Genomic DNA, 24,047 nt, shown 5'->3' with positions numbered 1-24,047 from the left:
AAATTCAATGATAAGTAGAGGTTTTTCAAAGTAGTGTCTTTTGGTATAATTTTCTCAATGTAAATTTCAGTTTGATGTTGCTATGCTTTTCTTCCTTCTCTGCTCCCTTCCTTTTTCCCACCCACATGATCTTATGTTCTGTTTACTTTTTCTTTGGTTTGGTCATATAGGAGATTTAATTATAAAGCCAAAAGAGTTCTTTGTGTATTATGGACATGAGTTCTTGTACATGTATATTTGTATAATATTTACTGTATATTAAGACAGATACATATATGTGTGTTTGTGATACTGCTTTCAAGTCTGTGGCTTTTGCTTTTTTATTTTCTTAATGATATTCTTTGATAACATGAAGGTTAAATTTCAAAAAATAATAGTTTATCAATTTTATCTCTTACAGGTAGTTTTGTTATATCTTATGATATCTTTGTTAACACTGGGTTGTGAAGGCTAGAAATTGCAATATGTGTTCTTATCATAGTGTAGGTAGTTTTTATACTTTTATAAGAATGTAGTTGCACCTATACTCTCATTTTTGTGCTATTGTCATGTATTTAGAAACATAATCTCTGAAATACAATGATTGTTTTAAATAATCATTTGTCAATGACACAACCTCAAAAAGATTTAGGAACTCAAATGCCAACTCAGTTATTGATGAGTTTTCTTTCTTATGGTGCATGACTTTCTAAATGACTTAAAATATGAAAAATTTACACATTGTGTGTTAATCTAAATATGTACAATCATTGGTACTCTTTCTTCCTTTCCATAGATTTGCCGTGTGTGTGTATATGTTTATAAATAAAATTTAAGATGTTGTTTGAAAGAATAATTCCACTTAAGGCTACTGGGTTAGTGTTTATCTTGTTGGTGATCAATTTTTTTTTGGTGAAAAAATAGCAGCTTCATAGCAAATTGCTCAGATAACCTTCAATTATTTAGGAAGTTATGTACTATCAAAAAATGAACCTCCCCTCAGTAATGGAGTTGGCCTTAGAGCGGCTGAAAAAGCTCGGGGTGTTTTCTGCTGTGCTTTGCTGATGGAACTACTTTTGAATCTGGGGTATAGCTTTGTGACCTGAAGTGGTTTCTGAAAACTAACAGAAAATGCATCTTGGCTTTGTTTCCACAGCTCTTCTTGGATCCCTCGTGGAAACTACATAGAGTCTAATCGTGATGACTGTACGGTGTCTCTAATCTATGCTGTGCACCTTAAGAAGTCAGGCTATGTCTTCTTTGAGTACCAGTATGTCGACAACAACATCTTCTTTGAATTCTTCGTAAGGCCTTTTATATTCTAGACTCCACTTTTTGAAAGGCATTCCTGTAAATTTCCCTTAATCTTTGTTGCACTCCACTTTATATGCCTTCTCCTTTTTTTGTGTGTAAGTGACCCTGTAAGTATTAAAGGAAAAGTTAATTTTTTTTCTATAGCATTTGAGTTTATAGTTAATATTGTTTCTTTATTTTTGCACTCTCACCTTATAGTGTAATATTGGCTTGTTTTGCTTCTGGTTATACTCATTAGACAACTGATTTAGACTGTGTGTGACAAATATTTTCCCCAAGATTCATTTTAACTTAATTTTTTTATGGCTGAAAATGCTATTTTGTTAAAAATATATTTTGCCAATTTTAGTTTTAAATTAATTTTTTCTCTTTGTAGTTTCAAATATATATATATACATAACTATACACATACATATATATTCTTTTTTTACTGATTAGAATTACTTAAATGTTTTCATGGGCAATTGTTTAAAAAAGAGAAATTAACATATTTTCTGATTCTGTGAATTTTTACAGTCCAAAGAAATTTATGAATGCGATAGTTGGTGCATCTGATCTTAAATAGGATTATAGAATATAGAATACTATGATAGACTAACAGAATAATGACTGGAGTTATGTAACTATTTTATGTAAACTGTACTTAATCTAGCAAATATTTATTGTGGCATGGACTCAAAACACTTGAGAAAATGTTTTCTGATTAACTTCTTATACAAATAGTGTGTGTTATAGTAGTAAATGGGAGAATATCTTGGAAAATGTTCCCATGCGCCAGATTTAAGGAACAAATGTACTAACAGTTCTGACACAAATGTGTATTGTCGTTGGTAATGGGTATTTTACATCAAAAGTTTGGTGGCAATAGATATTTTCCAGGAAACTATGAGCCTTAGATTTGAAGTCAAGAGATTCTGACTCTATCCTGCCTCTATAATTGTTAACTGTGTGTTCTTGAGCAATGAAATTAACTTTCCGGTCCTTGGCATTCCCTTGTGTGAGAGGACACTTGAAGGAGCCTCCTAGCACTAATATCCTTCGATGAGCTTAAAATGTTAAGCAGTGTTCAAACAGATTTACCTTTTAAGCTACATTTTGTTTGCAAAACTCTTCTCCGGGTAAATGATTTTCTATTTCTTGGGACATTTCAACAGTATTGCTAAGACTAAAATAATGTTGAAAGGCAAGACAGTTATCTAATTGTTAGAATAAACGTGTATTTTTGTAGTTTTGTATACTCAATAAATCCCTTGAGAGCTGTCAATAAGGGTACTCTTAGGGCATAATGTTTCATTACTTCCATTTCAATGGTGCCTCTGTTCTTCTGGTTTTAGTCTGAAAGGGGATGGGAAATTCATGCTCCTTTTATTGATGCTTCAGCTTTATAGGTTGCAATTTATTGACTCAGAGGGTTAATACCTCACAGTCATCATGCTCCTGGTTAATAGAAAAGAAGCATTTGAAGGCTGAAAGATATAGTTGTGCTCTGACAATTATACATGTGACCATCATGTAATTTGAAGCATTCATCCCAACCAATTTTTAAAATGCTGAAACTGAAACCTAGAGAGAGTAAGTGATTGCACCAAGATTACACCTTTACTAGCTTCAGAAAGAGTAATGGAGCTCAGGTCATCTGGGTGGTGGTGGAACTTCACGGTAACACATGATGTCTGCCTTCAGCTATAAAAAGCTCTCAGCTTGTCTATATACTGCCCAACAGAGGAATATTCAGGACCCATGTCCTCTCCCGAATGAAAGAAATATGAAAACAGTCAGTATGCTTATGATATAAATAAGACAAGAATTCAATTAAAGTAAATTTCCTTGGTAGCAGATATTCTCTGGTATTTAGATAGTAAAGGGATCCTTTTTCTCATAAGTAAGCCTTTAGAAAATATAACTTCTAGAGAAATTTTAATGTTTGTAAATTAGTCAGGAGGATGACCAAAGTAGCAAAACAATTTAGAGAGAGAGAGCCTTTTCTTTCTGCAGAAGTACAGATAATGAGATCTTATTTTAACTTGGCTCTGTTACTGAGTACTTTGCAATACTGAAATGTTGACCTAACTTTTGGATACCTTTGTTTTCTTCATAGACCTGAAAGAGTATTGTCCTAACTCTTAAGCATTTTGCAAGAACTGAGTGGAAAGGTCAAGGTTTTTGGTGTTAAAGATTATCTGTAGTCATTTGAATTGGAATGGCAAATAATTAACATTTACACTGTGTTATATTTTTTGTTGCCCGTGACCAAAATACCTGAAAGAACAACTTAGAATAGAAAATGTTTATTTAGGCTGATGGTTTCAAGGGTCTCAGTGGAGTGGTCGCTGACTCCATTGTAGCCCCGAGATGAGGCTGAACATCATGGCTGAAGGCCATGGTAGAGAAATGCTGCTCAGCTCATGGTGAGCAGGACACAGCAAGAGCAAGGGAGGCTCTAGCAAGGAAATATAAACCCCAAAGTCACACCCCCCAGATACACCCTTGTTCCTTTGGCCACACCCTATCTGTCTACAGTCCTCACCCAGATAACAGTCCCTTCAAAATATGAACAAATGAAATGGATTAATCTGTTGATTAGGTTACAGCTCTCATAAACTAATCATCTCACCACCTGCATTAATAGGGCTTCAGGGGGATCATATCCAAGCCATAACACCCCCAAATAACAATTTGGAACTTTCATTTTGGCTGTGGCCACTTAATCTGTGCATTGAGTCCTGGGGAAATGAAAACAAAGCAGTCTTTACTTACTAACGTAAAATTTCACTTTCAGGAATCCACATATCATCTTGTTTACTTTTGTATACTTGGACTTGCCTGGTAAATGCAGTTGCTAAAACATTTTGATAAGCTGGGTACATTTTTTTTGTAATGATTTTCAATGATAATTGTTTCCCCTCTCTCTCTCCTCATGGGCTAGTCTTTTTGTCTCAATGAGACAGTTTACTTAGAACTGCTCACCCATGTGTGCAGCTATCACTTTGTCTCCAGAGGTCTCTGGTGTGTTTAGTTGTTGAGAATTACTGGTGGCCACCATTATTTAGTATGTACAGAAAGACATTCTTGCAGCCTGTGCTGGACTATGGAATTTAGTGAAAGCCATTATTCCAGAATCTTTACTGAGACCCTGTGTTTAATCCACAGATTCAAAATGATCAGTGCCAGGAGATGGATACCACCACAGACAAGTGGGTAAAACTCACTGACAATGGAGAATGGGGCTCTCATTCTGTAAGTCTCTTTGTTTTTCCTTCTTCTTTTCTACTAATCCCATTCTCCTCCTTCCTTTTCCCAGCCTTTTCTAAGCATTCATTTTAAGAAAAGAAAAAGAATTTTTTTTTTAATTAATTAAGATAATTTCCATTTAGGGAAGAAATTGCTCCTAAGTTTCTTCAACTCATATTTTTTATTTTTTAGGTTATATTTTCCTACATTTTATTTTCTCCTTGTATTTCTTTCTTTTTCTGTTCCCATGATATTTCAACTTTCTTCCCTTTTCAAGAAGGAAGTCTATTCAAAACCAATATACAAAATTGACAAAATCTAAGTATGTAAATTTTGAAATGTGCCTGTTTCATGCAATACAATCATCGTCACTTGTCATTGGAAAGATCTTTGAATTCCTTTCATCTGACCTTCTCTTCGGTGTCCCCAGCAAGTGATTTTCAAGCTTGTTTTGTTGGACACTGTGCTTTCTCCATTGTTGGACAGCTCTCTGATTTTCACAAAATCCATCCACATTGGGCTTCAACCTGCTTCATATGTATTTGCCTCCAGTGGTCAAATTCTACTCTTTTCAGTTACATTAAGTATAGTAACTACCTATTTCTTCACAGGGCATCTCTTTAAATACTTGAAGGCAGGATTACCAGATATGTGATTTGGTGAATCAGTTATTACTTGAGGTACTTTCCCTTTGGAGTATGGCACTATTTAAAATCTATCTCTGGCTTATAGTTGTATTTCTTTGAGTGCTTTGCTTAATCTCTTAGCATCTGAATTTTTTTTTTCCATTTCAGAAATGGGAGAAATGTTGCTGAATTAAATGGGGTGATGTCTGGGAAGGGACTCACATAGTGCCTGTAATGTAGACTGAGTTATGTTTCAATGAATCCATTCTTGCCTTTTTGATTGTGGCAGTTGCCAAATCCTTGAATGATTAACACAGTGTACCCTTGCAGAGGTTTTCTTTTTATATGTATGTTTGAAAGTAATGTTGGTACCACTTAATATTCACTCATCTAAACACCCAGTCAGCTGGGCTTTGAAAATACAAATAGCCCTTGGCAACAGATATGCTTTCTTCACTTTTGAGTACACGTGGAAAGTACTGAATGCACTTAACTTCTCTAGCTCTCAGGCCTGATGAAGTAGTTGGGTTCATTAATTTTACATAACTTGAATTTGACCAGCCAAAGGGTGCATACAAAAATAAAAGTAGCAAAAGACAAAACAATAAGCCCTTAAAATTGGCTCACTTGCCTGTATCAGCATGAAACTTAACAGAAAATTAGTTTAATTTATAATTAGAAAAATGTTCCAGTGGCAAAGGGATCAAATACTAGACATAGTGTCACCGAGGTTCAGTTAATTGTAAGAGTTAAGTTATTCTATAAGAACAGTCCTATTTTATTGCTATTGCAGTATTGTTTTAAAGTAATTTAAAAAGCAAGCTGTATTAACCTATTTCTATTGCTATAACAATATGCCCAAGGTTGAGTACTTTATAAGGAAAAAAAGGTTTATTTAGACTACAGTTTTAGAGGTTCAGGGGCATGGCGGCAACATCTACTTGGCTCTTATGGGGTATAATGATCACAGGATAGTGATTTATAGGAAGCCAGAGATTCCAGGGGAGATCCAGGATTGCCCTTTTATAGCATCTTGGTCTTGGAGGAACTAACTTGCTCTATGAAACAAGCAGTAATCTCTTTCTAGGACAGTGCTCCCAATGGTATAATTGCCTCCCACTTGCCCCACCTCTTAAAAGTTTCACTACCTCTTGATACCACCAAACTTCCAATGCATGAACCTTTAGGGGACACACTCAAGCCACATTCAGGTCCTATACAAACCATAGCAGAAGCAAGCTTATTCTCTTGCTTGTTTGTTTTCTGAGCTTAAAGAAGTACTTGTGAATGGCAGTCTATAAATATGCAAGTGGGCTGAGTAACTTTCACCCTTTACAATGAATCCTCTTTAAATATAAATATAAGACTTCATGTAATGGTTCGAAAATCATTTTGTGTTTTTGTTCAGACTTGAAGGGTTCTTCTCCTTGTTTCTTAGTATATTTTGTGGATTGGAAGACTATTTTATTTTTTAAAGAAAATGTTGTCTTCAGAGCTAAGGTCAGAATTAACTGGAGGCTTAAATTTGTTGGTTTTAAATTAATAGTGTTTCCTTATAATGCATAGAAAAGTATGTGAGTGAGAAGCTTTTGTGTGTGATTGGAATTGGAAACAGCTTGGCTTATCTGACCTGAGTGTGTTGTTTCTTTGCACAGGTAATGCTGAAATCAGGCACAAACATACTGTACTGGAGAACAACAGGCATCCTTATGGGCTCTAAGGCTGTCAAGCCTGTCTTGGTGAAAAATATCACAATTGAAGGTATTTCACAGCATTCTGTTTTAGCAGTCATTTATCCAGTTTTATAGTTAAAATATTTATTTTAACCAGTACTGGCTGGCTCAAGGTGCATAGCATGAGAACTATATTAGGTATCATACAGGTCTAGAGACCCTGGTTTTACTACTAGAAAATTCATTGATTCATAGTTTACTTTTTCCTGACACCTTTGAACTGAATTATTTAATCTGTGTAAAGACGTAAACATGATGATGATTTTACGTATCTGTAAATGAAGTTTCTCTTTTAATGTGAGACTATATTCATTCAATATCTACTGTGCCAGACTTTGAGCTTACTTGGAGAGTTAATAATCTGGTCACTGCTATATCCATAAAAATAATAATCTTGAAAACATCTCCACCAGACTGTTTCATTAAGCCTCTTGGGCCTCTCAGGACCAGCTGGGTCATTTCTGGCCCAGGTGCACATCTAATAAACCCTGCTATAGTTTATGCTCAACTAGGGGTGCTTTTAATTAAAGTAGTGATTCTTCTTTATTAAAGTTTGGCTTATGTTTTACTGTGTTCTAATTGTGCTTGTTCCGGTGATGTTAACTAATTAGTCACACGGACATCTGCTGGCCAACACTGGAATTACAAACTGGAAGACCAGCCATTTCTAGGATCTTATAGGTTTTATCTGTTACTTAATAAGTAGTGAAGAAAAAGGGAACAGGTCCCACAAAGAGCAGAGAATTGTAGGGGACCTTAGAGTTTATCCCATTCTGACATAGTAGATTTGTATTTGATGAATCATTTAATATGTTTACTTGTATAAAAATTCTTAAGTGTTTGCTGTACTAATTGTGTTTGATTCAGTAGATATCCCAGCTCTTTGCTTTCTTAGTGCTGAATTAATGAAATAAAAGGATTGGGCTGATCTTACTATTGATATTTCCCTCTCATTTCTGTGTAGAGTCAGTATACAGGCACTGCCTGACTTGCTGATGTGGGTCTTCCTTCCATGCCCTGTTTTTCATTTCCACACAGGTGTGGCTTACACTTCAGAATGTTTTCCATGTAAGCCAGGGACATTCAGCAACAGGCCAGGTTCATTCAACTGCCAGGTGTGTCCCAGAAACACCTATTCTGAGAAAGGGGCCAAAGAATGCATAAGGTGTAAAGAGGATGCCCAGTTTTCAGGTAGGGCTGACATATACTCTCTTTTCTTTATAAATTTATTTTGATCAAGTATACTGATCAAATATACTGTTACAAGCTAGCATTGGTGGGTCAGATGTCAGCATGCTAAAGAGAATCAATATTGAATGGAGAAAAACATATCTGTCATTTCATCTCTTTCCATGTGGGGTCTCCCCTTTTGTCTATGTTTTTCTTTTATTTCATACTCCATAGGTAAGAGCTATGGCTATGTTTATATCAATCTAACCCATGTTTTACTTTTAGGTGATTTGTGGGCATAGATATATACTGAGAAACTTTTAATTTTATTCATATTTCCAGTATTCAATGATAATGAACAAAATATAGTGTCTCCTGAGAGCACTATGATATGCTCCATGTATATCATGTAGGCCTTTATTTTCTGTAGGTCTAGCTAATTCTACCTAAATTGCTTTGGTAAGATTACTTTTTTATTTAACTTTGTTGTTGTTGTTGTTCTGATTTTTGCCTTTTCTTAGAGTCACAATGGACCATTTATGAATTTTGTTTTTTTGTATGTGTGCATGCGTTGCAGAGGAAGGATCCAGTGAGTGCACGGAGCGCCCACCCTGTACCACAAAAGACTATTTCCAGATCCATACTCCATGTGATGAAGATGGAAAGGTATCAGCAGTGTTCAGAAAAATCCATCCCATATTTATCCAACTCTTTCCCCAATTTGGACACACTCCAATTTGTTCATGAGGGAGATTTCATAGAGGATTTCTGAGTTTAGGTGTTGGAGCCTGCCTTCCTGGCTTTCATTTCCAAATCTGTTACTTATTAGTTCTGTGGGTAAATGATTGGGTGCCTCTAAATCTTAGTTTTTTTCATCTGTAAAATGGGGTTGATATCAATACTGTGAGACTGCTATGAGAATACATGAGATATTCAGTATAAAGTTCCCAACTCAGTTCCTGGCATTTAGTGAGCCATGAATTAGTCCTATTTTTATTTTTTGGTACTAGGGATTGAACACAGGGGTGCTTTACCACTGGGCTACATTTCCAGTCCATTTTGATTTTTGATTTTTTTAAAATTTTGAGACAGGGTCTCACTAAGTTGCTTAGGACCTCACTAAGTTGCTGAGGCTGGCCTCAAACTTAAGATCCTTCTGCCTCATCCTTCCCAGTCGCTGGGATTATAGACATGCACAACCACGCCCAGCTGATGACTGCTATTTTTAACAGTTATATTTTTTTTTGATAAGTAATGCCAGGAAGAAATCAGCTTTCAAATGTGTACTACAACTCACTAGATGAAAATATCTTATAACTTCTATTTAATTATTTGGCTAATCAGCGGTTGTATTAATAAAAGCTACGTAGATGACTCACAATTCTCATAATTAAATAATTAACGTATACAATCCCACGTCAGAAGAGAAACTGAGATTAAAGTGGCTGCTAGGTAATGTTTCTTACATATTTGTACCTTTGAAATAATGACATGTTTTAAACTTACTTTGGAAAACACACATAATTGTCAGAAGAATTATTCCTTTTTCCCCCCTTAATTTTGCATTCCCAAGTTCTAATCTGTACTTTTTATATTTACATTGATTATCTTACCCTTATATCTTTATTTTTTAAAAGGACTCTTGTTTTGAATGCTTAAGACCAAATACATTCCAGTTTAGATTAGTGGAAACTTAAAATGGTAAGAAGTACAAATATCACTTTCAATTAGAACAGTGACTCAAACTAACAGCTGTTAATTGACAAGGAGTTGGAAAATAAGGTCTTGGTGGCCCTACACCAATGGCCGAGTAAGAGTACTTACTACTAGTGGATTGAAGAGTGATTTGGTACAGTATTTTTAGATGAACTTTTATTAGCTAAACTTAACAATAAGCCAGGCAAAGGTAGTTTATTCTATGTAATCATTAATTCTGCATTACGGGGACTTAAATACATTCTAATATGCAAAACGATTTATCTGAGCTAACACAAAAAATATACAAAAGTCATATTTCCTATTTTAATAATGAGTATAGTGTCCATGATCAGCTTGACAAAATCTAGTTGCTGTGGGCCTAACAGAAGTGAGAGCATATGTGAATGTATTGTATGTAGAGTGCACTCGCACACACACTTGCCACTATGTGCCCATGCATGTGGATTGTGTTTTTCCATTGAGTCTGGAGGAGCTCTAAACATGTTCTTTGTAGATTTTTATAGAACAAAATAGTTTACTAGAACTCTATAAATTCAGTGTTTTATTTCATTTTGTTTTTAGAGAGACTTTAGACTTATTTTCAGATAAATGTTTCTGGCTTCAGAAGTAGACAGGAAAGCAGTGGCTATAGTGCTAATATACAGATACACACACACACACACACACACACACACACACACACTTAGATTATGGAAGGGAATTCAGGATTTTTTTCTATTTTTGTTTGTTCTAGCACTTTCATTTGTTCCAGTTTCATATTTTTAAAAGGTATCTGACTTTGCTGAGACCAGCCTAATGATTTGCCAGTAGTTTAAAGATGCTTCACAGGTTGTTCAACAACTATGTTTGGTTCTCTTTGTCCTGTGATCTCTGTGTCTCTTTGACCTCTCTTTCCCCTTTCTTGGAGAAGATCATCAAATTGATTAAATAGGAAAGCAGCTGTTGAGGTATATATATTCTGAATTTAGAATTTATAGGATATACATTTATGAATTTATTTTTAATCTTATTTCAAAATAAATTGCTTTCTGCCTATAGAGGAAATTTTTTTTCAGGAAAATGCTAATAGGTAATTGGAGTTATTCTAATCTTGATGCTCTCATTAACATCCTAAATATGTGGAATACCTACTCATTTATTTATTTAGTGAATCTACACTGAGCACTGGTTACACACAGAGTACTGGGTAATAAGGGCGGAGCTTAGGATAGAGAAAAATGTAAACATCTTCATAGATGTGGAGCTCTGTAACTTCAGTGTGCATCAGACTCACCTGGAGGGCTAAAATGCTTTTTTTGTGTTGTAAAAAGAGTGATTCTTTCAAGCACATAGAAAGCATATACTCTTAAATATCATGAGAAGGTCTGACAAGATTTCCTGTCTATACTTGGAATTCCTACAGAATTTTGTGCATGCCTCTCTTGATACTGGGTAATCATTGGTTTGATAGCATTTTGAAATCAGATCACTATATTGCAAATTGACCATTTTCTCCACTGATCTCTCAGCTTCCTATAGATAGAGAATGGTTCTTACTCATTTTAAAAAAAACATCTCTAAACTATATAATAATAGCTGGCACATAGGAGGTAGTGATACATGTTAAACAAATGAACGCGAGACTTAGTAAATAAATGTTGATTATGTTGATTACCACTTGTGTATTATATTCTGTCCTTTGGATAAAGCTTGAGAAAATTTTGACAAAATGGGCAAAATGTAGTAGAGAGAGGCCCGTATATTTTATATAAAATATGATTGAAGAAGCTGGGGCTATTTCTTTTAGTTGGGGAAAGACAGTGGGATGGAAGAATCATGTTCATCTTTGTGACATTTCTTACATGTCTTGCAGAGATTTGGTCTTTCTCAGGGGATACCCATGACATTTGTATTCCTCTTGGAAATGATGATGATGACAATAATTATAGTAATAGTAATGATAGCATTACTACCAAAAGACACTATCACTATCATGTACATGTTTATGCATGTACTCACTTCATATCTGTGTGTCCACACAAACATTTCCTCTAGTTTTTTATTTCAAGAGTTGTGCACTTTAAACATATTATACCCAGTTTGTTGATGAGGAAACTGCACACTGAGGTGAAGTTACTTCCCTAATGTAACAGCTAGAAAGTCTTAAGGCTGGAACTCTCACCCAGATTGTTTTCAAGTCCAGTGCTTTGTATCCCTTTCATGCGTTTTATTTTAGATATTATAACAGTTTGTGAACCTTTCTCATCACTATTAGTCTATAATCTCTTTTGGAGCAAACAACTTGTCTTGTTAATATTTAAATCTCTCACTGTGCTTTGTTCTAATCTAGGTACAGAAAAATTTCCTAAATAGTTATTTTAAGCACGTAAGGGAAATATTAGAAAGAAGAAATATACTTTTTCATGTTATTTCATGAGTCAAATTTTGGGCTAATCAGGTGATCTTACAGAAGGTAAGCTCCAGCCAGAGGTAATAGTGTTCAAAGAGGCATAGTTTCCCACTCCTAAAATGACATGTCTTGTCAAATAGGGAACTTTTTATAAGGGTAGAAAAGCTCTTGGTAGGGAAGGATGGTTTAGAAGGAAGCCTTCTTAGAGGAGGTGTTTTAGTCAGCTTTTTTACTATTCTGACTAAGGGACCTGGTTAGAATAACTATGGATGAGGGAAAGTTTATCTGGGGGCTCACAGTTTCAGAGGTCTCAGTCCAAAAATGGCTAGCTCTATTCCTTGGGGCTCAAGGTGAGCAGGACATCATGGTGGAAGAGTGTGGTGGAGGGAAGCAGCTCACATGATGTTCAGAAAGCAGAGAGAGAGACTCCACTTGTCAGATTACAAAAAAATATATATACCCCAAGACCATGCCCCCAATACCCATCTCCACCAGCCATACCCTACCCACCTTCAGTTATCACTCAGTTAATCCCCATCAAGGGATTAATTCACTGATTGGGTTAAGGCTTTTATAACCTAATCATTTCTTCTCTAAATCTTCATGCATTGTCTCACACATGAGCTTTTGGAGGATACCTTACATACAAACTATGTAGACATCAGTGTACATGCACAACTGCTTTACCTTTGAGTTCAGGAAGTTTGTGGATCATAAGTTGCTAGTATTTTTGAATCAATTTGCCTTGCACTTTCTTTCCTTTTTTGTGATATCAAAGATAGCACAAATTACTGCAAATGCCCAATATCTGTAACATAGTACTTCTGAATTATCCTGTAGAGATAAGTGTAGGAGATATTTTAAAAATAGGGTATAAAAGATTATGAGTATTTGATATGACTTTGTTCACATAGGATTTAAGCAAGTTAAATATACCTGGAGCCTATGATGCTTGATTAGGATGGTGGGGAAGCAATATGGTACTTCTCAGCAACAATTGGTGTCTGAACTTGTTTAAAATAAAAATTTTAGTCTTTAAAAAAATACAGACATTTTAAAGAACAGCTTATTGAAAGAGAATTCTCACATAATGTATTTTGTCATTGGGCTGCAGTGCCTTGCCAGGGTAATTTTTCCTGCACAGGAGGGGATAAGCCTCCTGAGAAAACAGTCTGAAATAATTAGTGAAGAAATAAAAGACAGAGTCAAAGAATAGGTTTAAGGCAGAGTGCTTGATAGGTCTAGCCCACACAGGAGCTGGAGCTACCAATTGAAAAATGGCTTGGGTGGTTTACTTAAGGGGGTATATCAAAGGCAGGGATAAGGTTTCAGGGGTGGAATCTTGTTTCAGGATGTCTTGCAGTCAACAAATTGATTGGCATGTTGGCAGGTTATACCCATCTCTGAGAGCTTGTGTGGCTACAGTAGGTCACCCCATCTCTGGTGCTATGTGGGACCCGGCAGAGATGAATAGGACTCACATGTATCTGGGCAATCTTACCAGCATAATTGCCACTGGAAGTTCCCAAATACCAGATTTTCTTATTCAATGGGCGTCCATGCATATTTGGTCCACACATAATCCATGTAGGGCTCTTGACAGTATTTCAACCACTTAAAGTATGCAATATGGTGTTTTTAGTATATTTATCATGATCTAATTTAAAACATTTTCTTGCCTAAAGTTCTGATGAGAACCTCCAGTTAAATCCCTGTGTTGTCACCCACATCGAGGAAGATGACCACCAAGGTTGTCAAGAGCTTAGAAAGGGAAGAAGGAGATAACCATATGAGAAAACAGAAAAGCAGCAAAGCTTTGTAGGAAAGGAATTCAGATAGAGGCTTCCGAGTAGCAAGGTAGGCTGAGGACCTACTTCAAGCAGGCGTGGATATTGAACATGATTTTGAAGGAGGAGTCAAATACAACCTGGCAGCATCTTGTGGGTCATTCAGGAGAGACAAATGATGAATTCCTTTAGCAACTGGAAATATCAAGGTTTGAAAGAGGCAGGGAGGCCAGCATTAACTTGCTTGGCTGAGACCACCTGTGCCAGGATAACCTGGAGCAACAGGCAGCTAGCTTAGTGGCCATGGGTAGACCCCTTTTAAATCACATGTAATTCAGCTCTGATAAATTCATCCAATCTATAAAGGATTAGTACACCTATACAGCAACATTTGAAAGAGGAAAATAGTTACTATGGGCAAATTCAGTCTCAAAAGTTGCATATATGTTAGTCCTCCTGGACTTGAACTTTATTTAATAAGGGAGCCAGTATCCAATAGATTTCTCCGTGTGTGTGTGTGTGTGTGTGTGTGTGCTCGCGCGCACGTGTGTGCATTTGTGTGTGTTTTTTAAATGACAGAAATACACAGGGGCATTGTACCTCTTTTGTAATCTTAATGGCAATCTGGTAAATTTTACTCTAGTAGGGTTGTGATTTCACGAAAACATCTTATAATTACATATCATAGAATGAATTGTTGATTTTTCACCTGCATTATAAGCCATCTGGTGTTAAGTGTCATTAATATTAATTATTGTCTTTCCTAGTCAGCTGAAGTTGAAAGCATCTGTTCCCATTAGAAACAGAGGCAGAGAATCAATCTGCCATGTGAGGCAAGGGGCTTTGTAAACAAAACTTTTGCTGCAGAGTCAAATGTAAAATTTGACTAATCAATATTTAAATGCTTAAAGGTAGTGCACATTTTCTAATTTGTAAAAATTTAGTTTGCTTGCATTGGAAGTTACATGGTTAGCTGACTTCTCAAAATGGATTTACACATCTTATTATTTTTATCTTTGCCAAACTGTCACTCCTTGACTAGTTCTACTTCACCATTTACCAGTTGTACATGGCTTTTGGGTGGGTTATTTAACAGCTCTGATCTGGATTGTTTCATCATTTCTAAATAATATGCAGAGTGATTGTGAAGATTATATGGTGGTGCACAGTATCAACACCCATCCCCTGCATGTGGTTACCAACTATTCTCAACTGTATAGTAGCTCACGTTTTTATTAATGCTGAAATAAATCAGGAAATAAATGGGCCAGAATTTGAAATTCATTGTTATTAAGCCAGAATTTAAAAAATCCAATCCTTGAAATGTAATGATGTTTCATTTTCTTAGAATCACTGAATTTTACATTGACTTTCCTGAGGGAAGTTGAGAACCCATTATAGAGATAGTATGTAATTAACTTTTTTAGCTATTTAGGAAGCCCCATCTGGAGCTGCCATTATTTTATAGATGATAACAGAGGCCTTTGGGTGAAATAGCTGGTTAAAATTTATCATGATACAGTTATAAAGTGAATGTGAGAAAAGGGAGATACCAAAAAATATTGTTTATAATCATGTTGAGACATATAATTTTATAGCATTTTCTTAAGCATCCTTGTTCACTGGGCAATCTACTCTTCCTAATACTTGAGAATAAAACTGAGGGACCTAAGGGCTTACTATACATAATTTTCTACTAACTAGAAATAATTGTGGAAAATTGCTTTTAATTTTGATTCTTCTAGTTCAGTAGTAGACTTCCTATGGCAGAAGTTGTTTTAAAGGATTAAGAACATATTCAGCAGATTATTAGACATATGGGAGAAATGTTTAGTCTGATTTTCAAAAGCTATATTTTGTTATGAAAGAGTTTGTTTATTTTTCTGTTTACATCAGAATACCTTTTTTTCCCCTAGAACATATCAATTTTGTTTTAGAATAGCTAATTCGTTTGCTATTTCTGGTTTCAAAGTGAGACTATCAAGTTTATGATAACAGCTTTTTGGGTTTGGCTGAGTTAGTTATTTTCTTATATCTTGTTTTGTGGGGGTGAGTACAGGTGTGGAAGTGGATAAAGGATGGGGTTTAAAGGACTGTTCTCCCTGAGGGTAGAGGCTGTCTGAACCCTTAGGTTCAGAACACATGAAACAGGGCCTAGAAGCTCCAGAGAAAATAATTTAGCTATAGCTAGACAGACATCAAGTTATTGAAAAAGACTCAGACAGCAACAAATATTTGTGAGCCAGTAGGATTGAAATAGGAAGCCTTTTCTATTCATTTTGAAAAATGATCTTTTGCCATCACTGTGTGCAAAGTATGGTGTGATGTGCTGTGGCTAGAGGATAGGGAAAGTGCAGTGGAGGTCTCAGATGAGAAGATAAAATCACTGCGTAGAAACCCACAGTTATTGAATAAGGTGAATGACTGGATAGAAGGGTAAGGGCAATAATCAGGTTATCTATATTTTAAAAAGGGATTTCATCATGAGGAATTGCTGTGTATGTGGACCCTAAACTGTGTATGTAGCTTAGGGTAAAAACAATCATAAGGAATGGTCATTTCTCCACCAAACTGCTTTTTCTGTTATTTTGTTATTGATATTTTAGATTTTCTTCAGCTAGCCCTTCTATTCTGCCACTGTTTTCCCATTTCCTAGGCTCCAGTATAGTGTTTTTGTGATAATGTATGCTTGCTCACTTTTTATAGACGCAGATAATGTACAAGTGGATAGAACCCAAAATCTGCAGGGAAGATCTCACCGATGCTATTAGATTGCCCCCTTCTGGAGAGAAGAAAGATTGTCCACCTTGCAACCCTGGATTTTATAACAATGGTTCATCTTCATGTCAACCCTGCCCTCCTGGGACCTTTTCAGATGGAACAAAGGGTAGGATGTCAGCGGTCCATGAGTTGAACCTGTAGCAAAATAAACTTGTTGGACTATTGTGACCTTATTCTAAATTGTTTTTATGGAAGAATTCTTTTTAAGAGACAATTTTCTTATCTTATTGAGACCGAAAGTAGATAATAGCATTGTGAGACCACAATGGCTTATTTAACATATGAAGTGATCTGTTTTAATGGCATGTTGTATGACACTCTCTCAATGGAATAAGTGTAAGTTATGTGTACACATACACTGCAGAATAGTATACCACTATGCAAACAAAAATGCCAAATATATACACATACCCACACATTCTACCCAGAATTTTTTCCAGATCACTTTTTTAAATTTACCAATTTCTAAGGAAATTGGTGGACCAATCTCTCCCCTTTCCACCTCCCTCTCTGTTAATTATGGTTTTGTGATGCTTACAGGAATGAGAAGTTGTCCAGATGCAGTTTAATTTTTTTGTTGTTGTTGTCTTTTTGCCCCACTTGTCTTCTGTAGAATGTAGACCATGTCCAGCGGGAACGGAGCCGGCACTTGGGTTTGAATATAAATGGTGGAATGTCCTTCCTGGCAACATGAAAACTTCCTGTTTCAATGTTGGGAATTCCAAGTGTGACGGAATGAATGGTGAGTTCAGAGACACCATCTTGGCAGCAGATACCATTCTTTTATAGACTCAGCTCTTTAAAACATGCCAAATATAGGCACAAGGAACTTCAGTCTTATTCAGCTATGTGTCCATCTTCCAGGATTCACATTAAAACAGTAAATACAGGCAGATGACCTTCCTATAAAAAACATAAAATGCAGCAGTTACCCCCTTTTCTATACTTTTACTTTCTGCAGTTTCAGTTACCTGCAGTAAGCAGTGGTCTAAAAATATCAAGTGGAAAATTACAGAAATAAACAATTTGGGAGTTTTAAATTGCATGCTATTCTAAGTAGCTGATGAAGTCTCACGCCATCATGCTGTGTCCCACCCAGAATGTGAATTATTCCTTTGTCTTATTACAATGCTGTTCAGCTATACAGTCTGTCCACTGGTTACTTGGTAGCCATCGTAGTTAACAGAGCCACTGTGCAGGTGCCACGTGTTTGTTCAAATAACTCTTTACGTAATATGGACAATTCAGGGATGCCAAAGAGAAGGTGCTGAGTAGTGATGCTGGCAGTTCAAATGTGCTTGAGAGAAGCCAGAAAGTGCTTCCTTTAGGTGAAAAGGTAAACATTCTCAACTAAGTAAGGAAAGAAAAATGTTGCATGCTGAGATTGCTAAGATGTGAAATTGTGAAGGTAGAAAAAACTAAATTTGTTCTAGTATTGCTATTTTATTTCAAGCTGCAAAAATTACAGCTGCAGTGTATGATAAGTGCTTAGTTAAGATGGAAAGGCATTAAATTATGGTGCTCAGTTTTATCCAATTTTAGACATCCACTGGGGTTCTTGGAACATGCCCTGAGAATGTATTAGTTTTGCATTTTTTTTTTTTTTGGAGTCAGTTTCAAAGTAGATATTGAAGATCACCATTTATGACTATAAATACCAGTATAGAATTGCCAAGGTAACAAAATCTGTGTTGTTTACCCTAAAGAGGAATATGTCAGCATCTCTGTCTTTGGCTCAATACTGTACCATGGTAAAGGATTTATGATCTCAAATTCCCTTTACCATAGAGTCTGTGAGTGTGTTAATTAAATACGTATGATCCCCACTAATCAAAAACTTGAAAATGTGGCTGAGTTCTGTAGGACTGTTACTCAATATTATTGTTTCCATAGTGTTTGTTGGTTGAATGAATCACATTATCAACCTATGTATTTTTAAACTTGACACTAGAGACTGGTACTAAAAATACCAGGGCTTTACACTGAAATGCATCCTTTAATTTTATCAGTTCATTAGTATTTTTATCAGCTTTCCTTTCTCCATATTATACTTGTTTATTATGTAAACACACATGCATGCACACTCACACAAGGCACACTTTTTAAATGCATATGCTTTAAGTTAGTACCTTGCCAAATAGACACATTTGGGATGTAGGAAGTGATATGTACACATGGATAGTGAGATTGGCAAATAATATGTCTTTGAATAATATTGATTAAACAGATGAGTGAAAGAGGGAAAGATAAGACCTTAATATATCAAATGTGAAATATTCCTCTTTTTAAACTAATAATCCCAATTTTAGGAATTTATTCTGAGGCGGGGGGAAGAAAAAATATCACAGTTATTATCTGGCCATGAAGGTTTATATTCCTAAAATATGTCCTGTGATTGAATTCTAAGTATATGAAGTTAAAACCTATTGAAAAAAATAAAATCGGGAGGACCAGAGTATTGAATGAACTATAAAAGGAGTTAGATGTGTGTGTGTGTGTGTGTGTGTGTGTGTGTGTTGTGTATTCACTTGGTAGATGAGATTACATGGAACTTTTATATGATCTTACCAAGGCTTTACTCTAACTCTCTATGACAATATTGATTTACTTGCTTACTCTTTTACTTAGAAGGTATATTTTTTATATTTCCATTAAGTTTTACAAATGTTAAATTATTTTAAAAGCATGAAGCTCTGTTGTAGTAGTGTGTGATAACGAAATAGTAAACAGTAAAGAACACAAAGATGCAAGGTGGTGTATGTTTCTGTAATGTCATAGCATCCACCTTGTGTGAGGAGCAGCACTCCGAGGAGGATCCAGTGAGAGGTGGATAGCTTGCCTGTTGGGACAGTTGCTGCCCATGGAGTTAGAATGGGTGTGGTTTGACTGACTTGACTGTGTGGCTTGGAATGCTTTGAGGCTCATCATTCTCAGTATGAATTCTGCATAGTTTTAGAACAGATATGGAGAAGTAAATTTTTGTGTATTGGAATTATGTTTAAAAGGAATTCCAATGTAGTCATTATATGGATTCTATATAAAAAATAATTTTACAATCTGGTTCAGGAATTTTTAAATCCTATTTTCCAACTCAATAGTAACTTCTGGGTATTATACCAAGGAAACAATGTGATGTAAAGAAGGAAATCATATCAAAAGATATTAATTTTAGTATTTATAAGAGGGAAAAGAGGAAAAACTGAAATTTCAACAATGCAAGTATGGCTAAATAAATTATGTAATAACCATCTAACATTATTAAGTTATGAAAACTAGAAGTAAAGAGGATTTTTAATGAGGAAATATTTTTGATATAATGATTTGGATAATGCTAAATGAAAAAAAATCAGAAAATAAAATGGATTATATAGTAAGTCTTAGAAGTATTAAACAAAAGTATACAATAGAAAAATCACTGAGAGAAACACCAAAATATTGAGGATATAACTGGGGGGTGGGAGGTTTCTATGAAGTATGAAATTACTCTGTTTACTTTGCTACATTTGGTAAGTGTTCCTCATGGACATATATTGCTTTCAGAATCAGAGTAACAGCAGGAGATATTGTTTGAAAAATATATCCATTTGACCCGATAATTTCTTTACTGAGATTCTTTTTAATAGAAATACCTAAGTACAGAAAAAAAACACCAAATGTATTCATTATATTGTCATCTATACTAATTAAAGGCAAAAACAGTCTAAATGGCTAAAATGGATGTGTGGTCAGCGTTGAATGATTTGGTAAATTGTGAAAAATCAATTTTACCTGTCTAGATCATAAAATGTTAATGTAGTTACTAACATATGGATGAATTAAGTACACATAAAATACTTATGAAATGGTATTCATTTATAAAACGTGATATTCAAGATTATCTGCGGTAGAGCTCAGGGGTATAAAAGCACACATGCACTGAAGGACAGTAAAAGAAACACCTCAATTGTTAATGCTGGTTGTTTCTGATAAGATTATGAGTAATTTTAGGTTTCATCTTTTAAATTTTTTGTAGCCTTAATATTTTTATAGGAAATATAAATATGGTTTTAAAAAACAAAAATTTCAAATATAAAGTGTATATAGAAAGATGGAAAGTGTGGAATTTACTTAGACAAACACAAAATTGCGCATGCTCTTGTAAAAATGCACACACAGACAAAACCTGGAAGGGAATGTCTAAAAATTTTAACAGTTATTAGGGTGTTAGTTTAAAAGTAAATGTTTTTTAAAAAAAATTTTTTTAATTTGTTTTAACTAGTTATACATGACAGTAGAATGCATTTCTGTACTTTGATATATCATACATAGATAGGATATAATTTCTCATTTTTCTGAGTGTACATGTTACAGAATCATATTGGTCATGTAGTCACATATATACATACAGTAATAATGTATGTTTCATTCTATTATCTTTCCTATCCCCACATTCCCTCCCCTCCCCTCCCATCATTTCCCCCTGCCTAATCAAAGGTAATGCTATTCTTCCCTAGTGCCCCCCCCGCCACCTTATTGTGAATTAGCATCCGCATATTAGAGAAAACATTTGGCCTTTGGTTTTGAGGGATTGGCTTATTTCGCTTAGCATGATATTCTCCAACTCCAACTATTTACTGGCAAATGCCATAATTTCACTCTTCTTTAAAACTGAGTAATATTTCAAGTTTCTGAGATCATTTTAGCTGATAGTGTTCTACATAGTTGTGATGATTGTGAATGGATGAAATGACAACTACCTCACAGTAGAAGGCTGGTGCTTCCTAGGTTTCTGCCAATTTTGATCTGTCCTACTTTTCAGAGCTCTAGTTTAACATTCCTGAGTTGTGTTGTACAACACAGTGACCATTAGCCCCATGTGGCCATTGAATACTTGAATTGTGACTAGTTCAAATTGATGTGTACTGTAAGTATAAAATAAGCATAAGTATATTCAGTGTTTCAGTATGAAAAAGGTGAAATGTCTGCTAATTCTTTATATTGATTACATTGGATCTCTTTATTTTCTGTCGTTGGTGTCTTTCTTGCTTAAACTGGTATGGGCATATTAGTTCCCCAGGGCACTGCCCAACAGAGTCCCCTGTCTGGATGGCTTAAAACAACAGAATTGTATTCTCAACACTTTGGAGGCCACACATCAAAGTTTTACTGGGTGATGTTCTCTGAAGCCTGGAGGGGAAGATCCATTCTTGCCTTTTCCAGCTTCTCATGACCCCAGGTGCTCTTTGGCTATGGCAGTTTAATTTAACTCTGACCTCTCTTCTTCACCTGGCTCTCCTCCTTCTGTGTATGTCTGCATCTTCACATGGTGTTGTCCCCTGTGTGTCTGTCTGTCCTTATTTCCCTCTTCTCCTGAGGACACCAGATGTTTTGGCCCATCATAATGACTTCATCTTAACTTTGTTTTGGCTGCCAAGCCTCTATTTCTAAATAAGGTCCTGTTCACAGGTATTGAGAGTTAGAATTCCAACAAATCTTTTCTGTGATTCAAACCATAGTAATAAATGTTCTGTTTGACCTACTGTTTGGCTAGAGTTGCCCTGAGAGTAGTAGCCGAGTTCTTACAAGGTAGTGCCCCAAACTATACTGACAGTGGGACCAGTTGGGATTCCAAAGAAAGAAGCTCTAGATATTAGGATGATCAGTCCAAAGCAATTTTTAGGAAAACTTACATACTGAGTGTTACAACATAACTTCCCAAAGGCACAGTGAGTTTGGAAGATTCTACCTAGGTTTTTCTACACTGAGGGTTAGGACAGAGTTTACAGGAGGGTTTGAGGAACTTGGCTTAGGGACAGGGCTGGTTTATTTCAGAGTTTTGAGCAACAGTGTAAACACTGTATCAGGCTTGGGAATCGTCACCACCCCTGGATTGGGTTCAAGCTTGCTGGAAAAACATGCATCTGGCCAGGTCATGGGATGGTCAAGGAATTCTGTATTTCTTGGTCAGTTCAGAGAGAACATGGAAAACATGGAGGACTCTACAATAGGCAATATGGAAACACAAGAGATGTTTCCTTTCACAGTTATAGTAATCCCTTCCAAATACTGTTCTCTTGATATGCCTTTTAATCCTTCCTTTTCTTTGTCCTTTCCTGCTCTTCTGTCCTTCTTCGTGGCATTTCTGAATGTTAGGAGGCATTCTTAGGAAGCATTTGTGAAGTCTTCCCTTTCACCCTCACCACACAATAGCAGTAAACCTAAAAGCTTCTCATATTATCTCCACTGCAGTCATGAGTATCTCTTCCACCGGACCAGTTTGTTTTATGGTTATTTAACTCTTAGCATTAGGAGTTGATTTGCTTTTTTTTTTTTTTTTTTCTTTTAACAACCTTTAGATAGCAGAACAATGAGCACTTAGAAGCAGTAGATTAGTATATATTATTTAAAAGACTAGCTTGATTGAGGTCTATTTAACATGCTACCTTTCTATAACTGTTGATTATGTGTTTCAAAAACTACTGAATCACCAATCTAGCACTAATATAAATCCTTAGTTTCTTTCTCTTACTTCTTGAAGTAGTGATTATTGACATTGATTACTATAGACTAGGATTTTCTATCTCAGTGTATTAGAATGAATAAAGACTGTTTAGTTTTTTTAAACTCATGCTTCAGTGAGAAAACTATTGTTGGTTTTACCATTAGATAATTTTATGCAGAACAGTACATTCATAAACTCTTTATTTGTATCTACAAGTTTCCCTATGTATGCAATTTACAACTGACTTAAAAACAGGGAATTCTTTTGGAGTATTTCTAACTTTGAACATAAACACTAATTCCCTTGTAACTTTTATCTTAAATAAAACTATTTTTGAGTATCATTAATGGAATTTTTACTAATAAAAATGTTTTTTTTTTTTTAAATTCACAGGTTGGGAGGTGGCTGGAGATCATATCCAGAGTGGAGCTGGAGGTTCTGATAATGATTACCTGATCTTAAACTTGCATATTCCAGGATTTAAGTAAGGAAAACCAATTCTGATTCCTTTCTGTAAGAATCTTCACACCTGATTCCCTCTAGAAATAGAAGTATGGCTGCCATTATTGCATATATTAGTATTGCAAATCTTAGTAAAATAAGCTGTTACAGAATTATGTATTAAATTTAGGAATATCTGTAGAATCAGTGACTGAGAAACTACAAATGTTTAGTTGTGTGTTGCTGGAGGGAAGCTAAAAATTTTTAGAATATTACATCAAAAGCTATAATAACCATTATTCTTGGATGCTTAATGAAGAGTCTTAGCCTAAGTTGTTTGCAGGAGTATTTTTTGGTTTATTTATTTATTTTCTCAGTTCTATCTGTAAAGGAAGA

The 24,047-nt window shown here is 35.4% G+C and overlaps 1 protein-coding gene across 1 annotated transcript in view; it reads left to right on the top strand.

Moving 5' to 3' along the window:
* Elapor2 (endosome-lysosome associated apoptosis and autophagy regulator family member 2) overlaps positions 1 to 24,047 on the top strand; it is an 86,102-nt gene that overhangs the window by 23,207 nt on the left and 38,848 nt on the right. The window contains exons 3-10 of the mRNA XM_027932709.2: positions 1,136 to 1,283; positions 4,444 to 4,530; positions 6,806 to 6,911; positions 7,922 to 8,074; positions 8,631 to 8,719; positions 16,655 to 16,835; positions 17,343 to 17,471; positions 23,604 to 23,694. Coding sequence (XP_027788510.1) covers positions 1,136 to 1,283; positions 4,444 to 4,530; positions 6,806 to 6,911; positions 7,922 to 8,074; positions 8,631 to 8,719; positions 16,655 to 16,835; positions 17,343 to 17,471; positions 23,604 to 23,694 — 984 coding nt within the window. The remainder of the gene's footprint in view (positions 1 to 1,135; positions 1,284 to 4,443; positions 4,531 to 6,805; positions 6,912 to 7,921; positions 8,075 to 8,630; positions 8,720 to 16,654; positions 16,836 to 17,342; positions 17,472 to 23,603; positions 23,695 to 24,047) is intronic.

This window comes from Marmota flaviventris, chromosome 1 (assembly GCF_047511675.1).
Source record: "Marmota flaviventris isolate mMarFla1 chromosome 1, mMarFla1.hap1, whole genome shotgun sequence".
NCBI lineage: Eukaryota > Metazoa > Chordata > Mammalia > Rodentia > Sciuridae > Marmota > Marmota flaviventris.
This window is presented reverse-complemented; position numbering and strand designations above follow the sequence as displayed.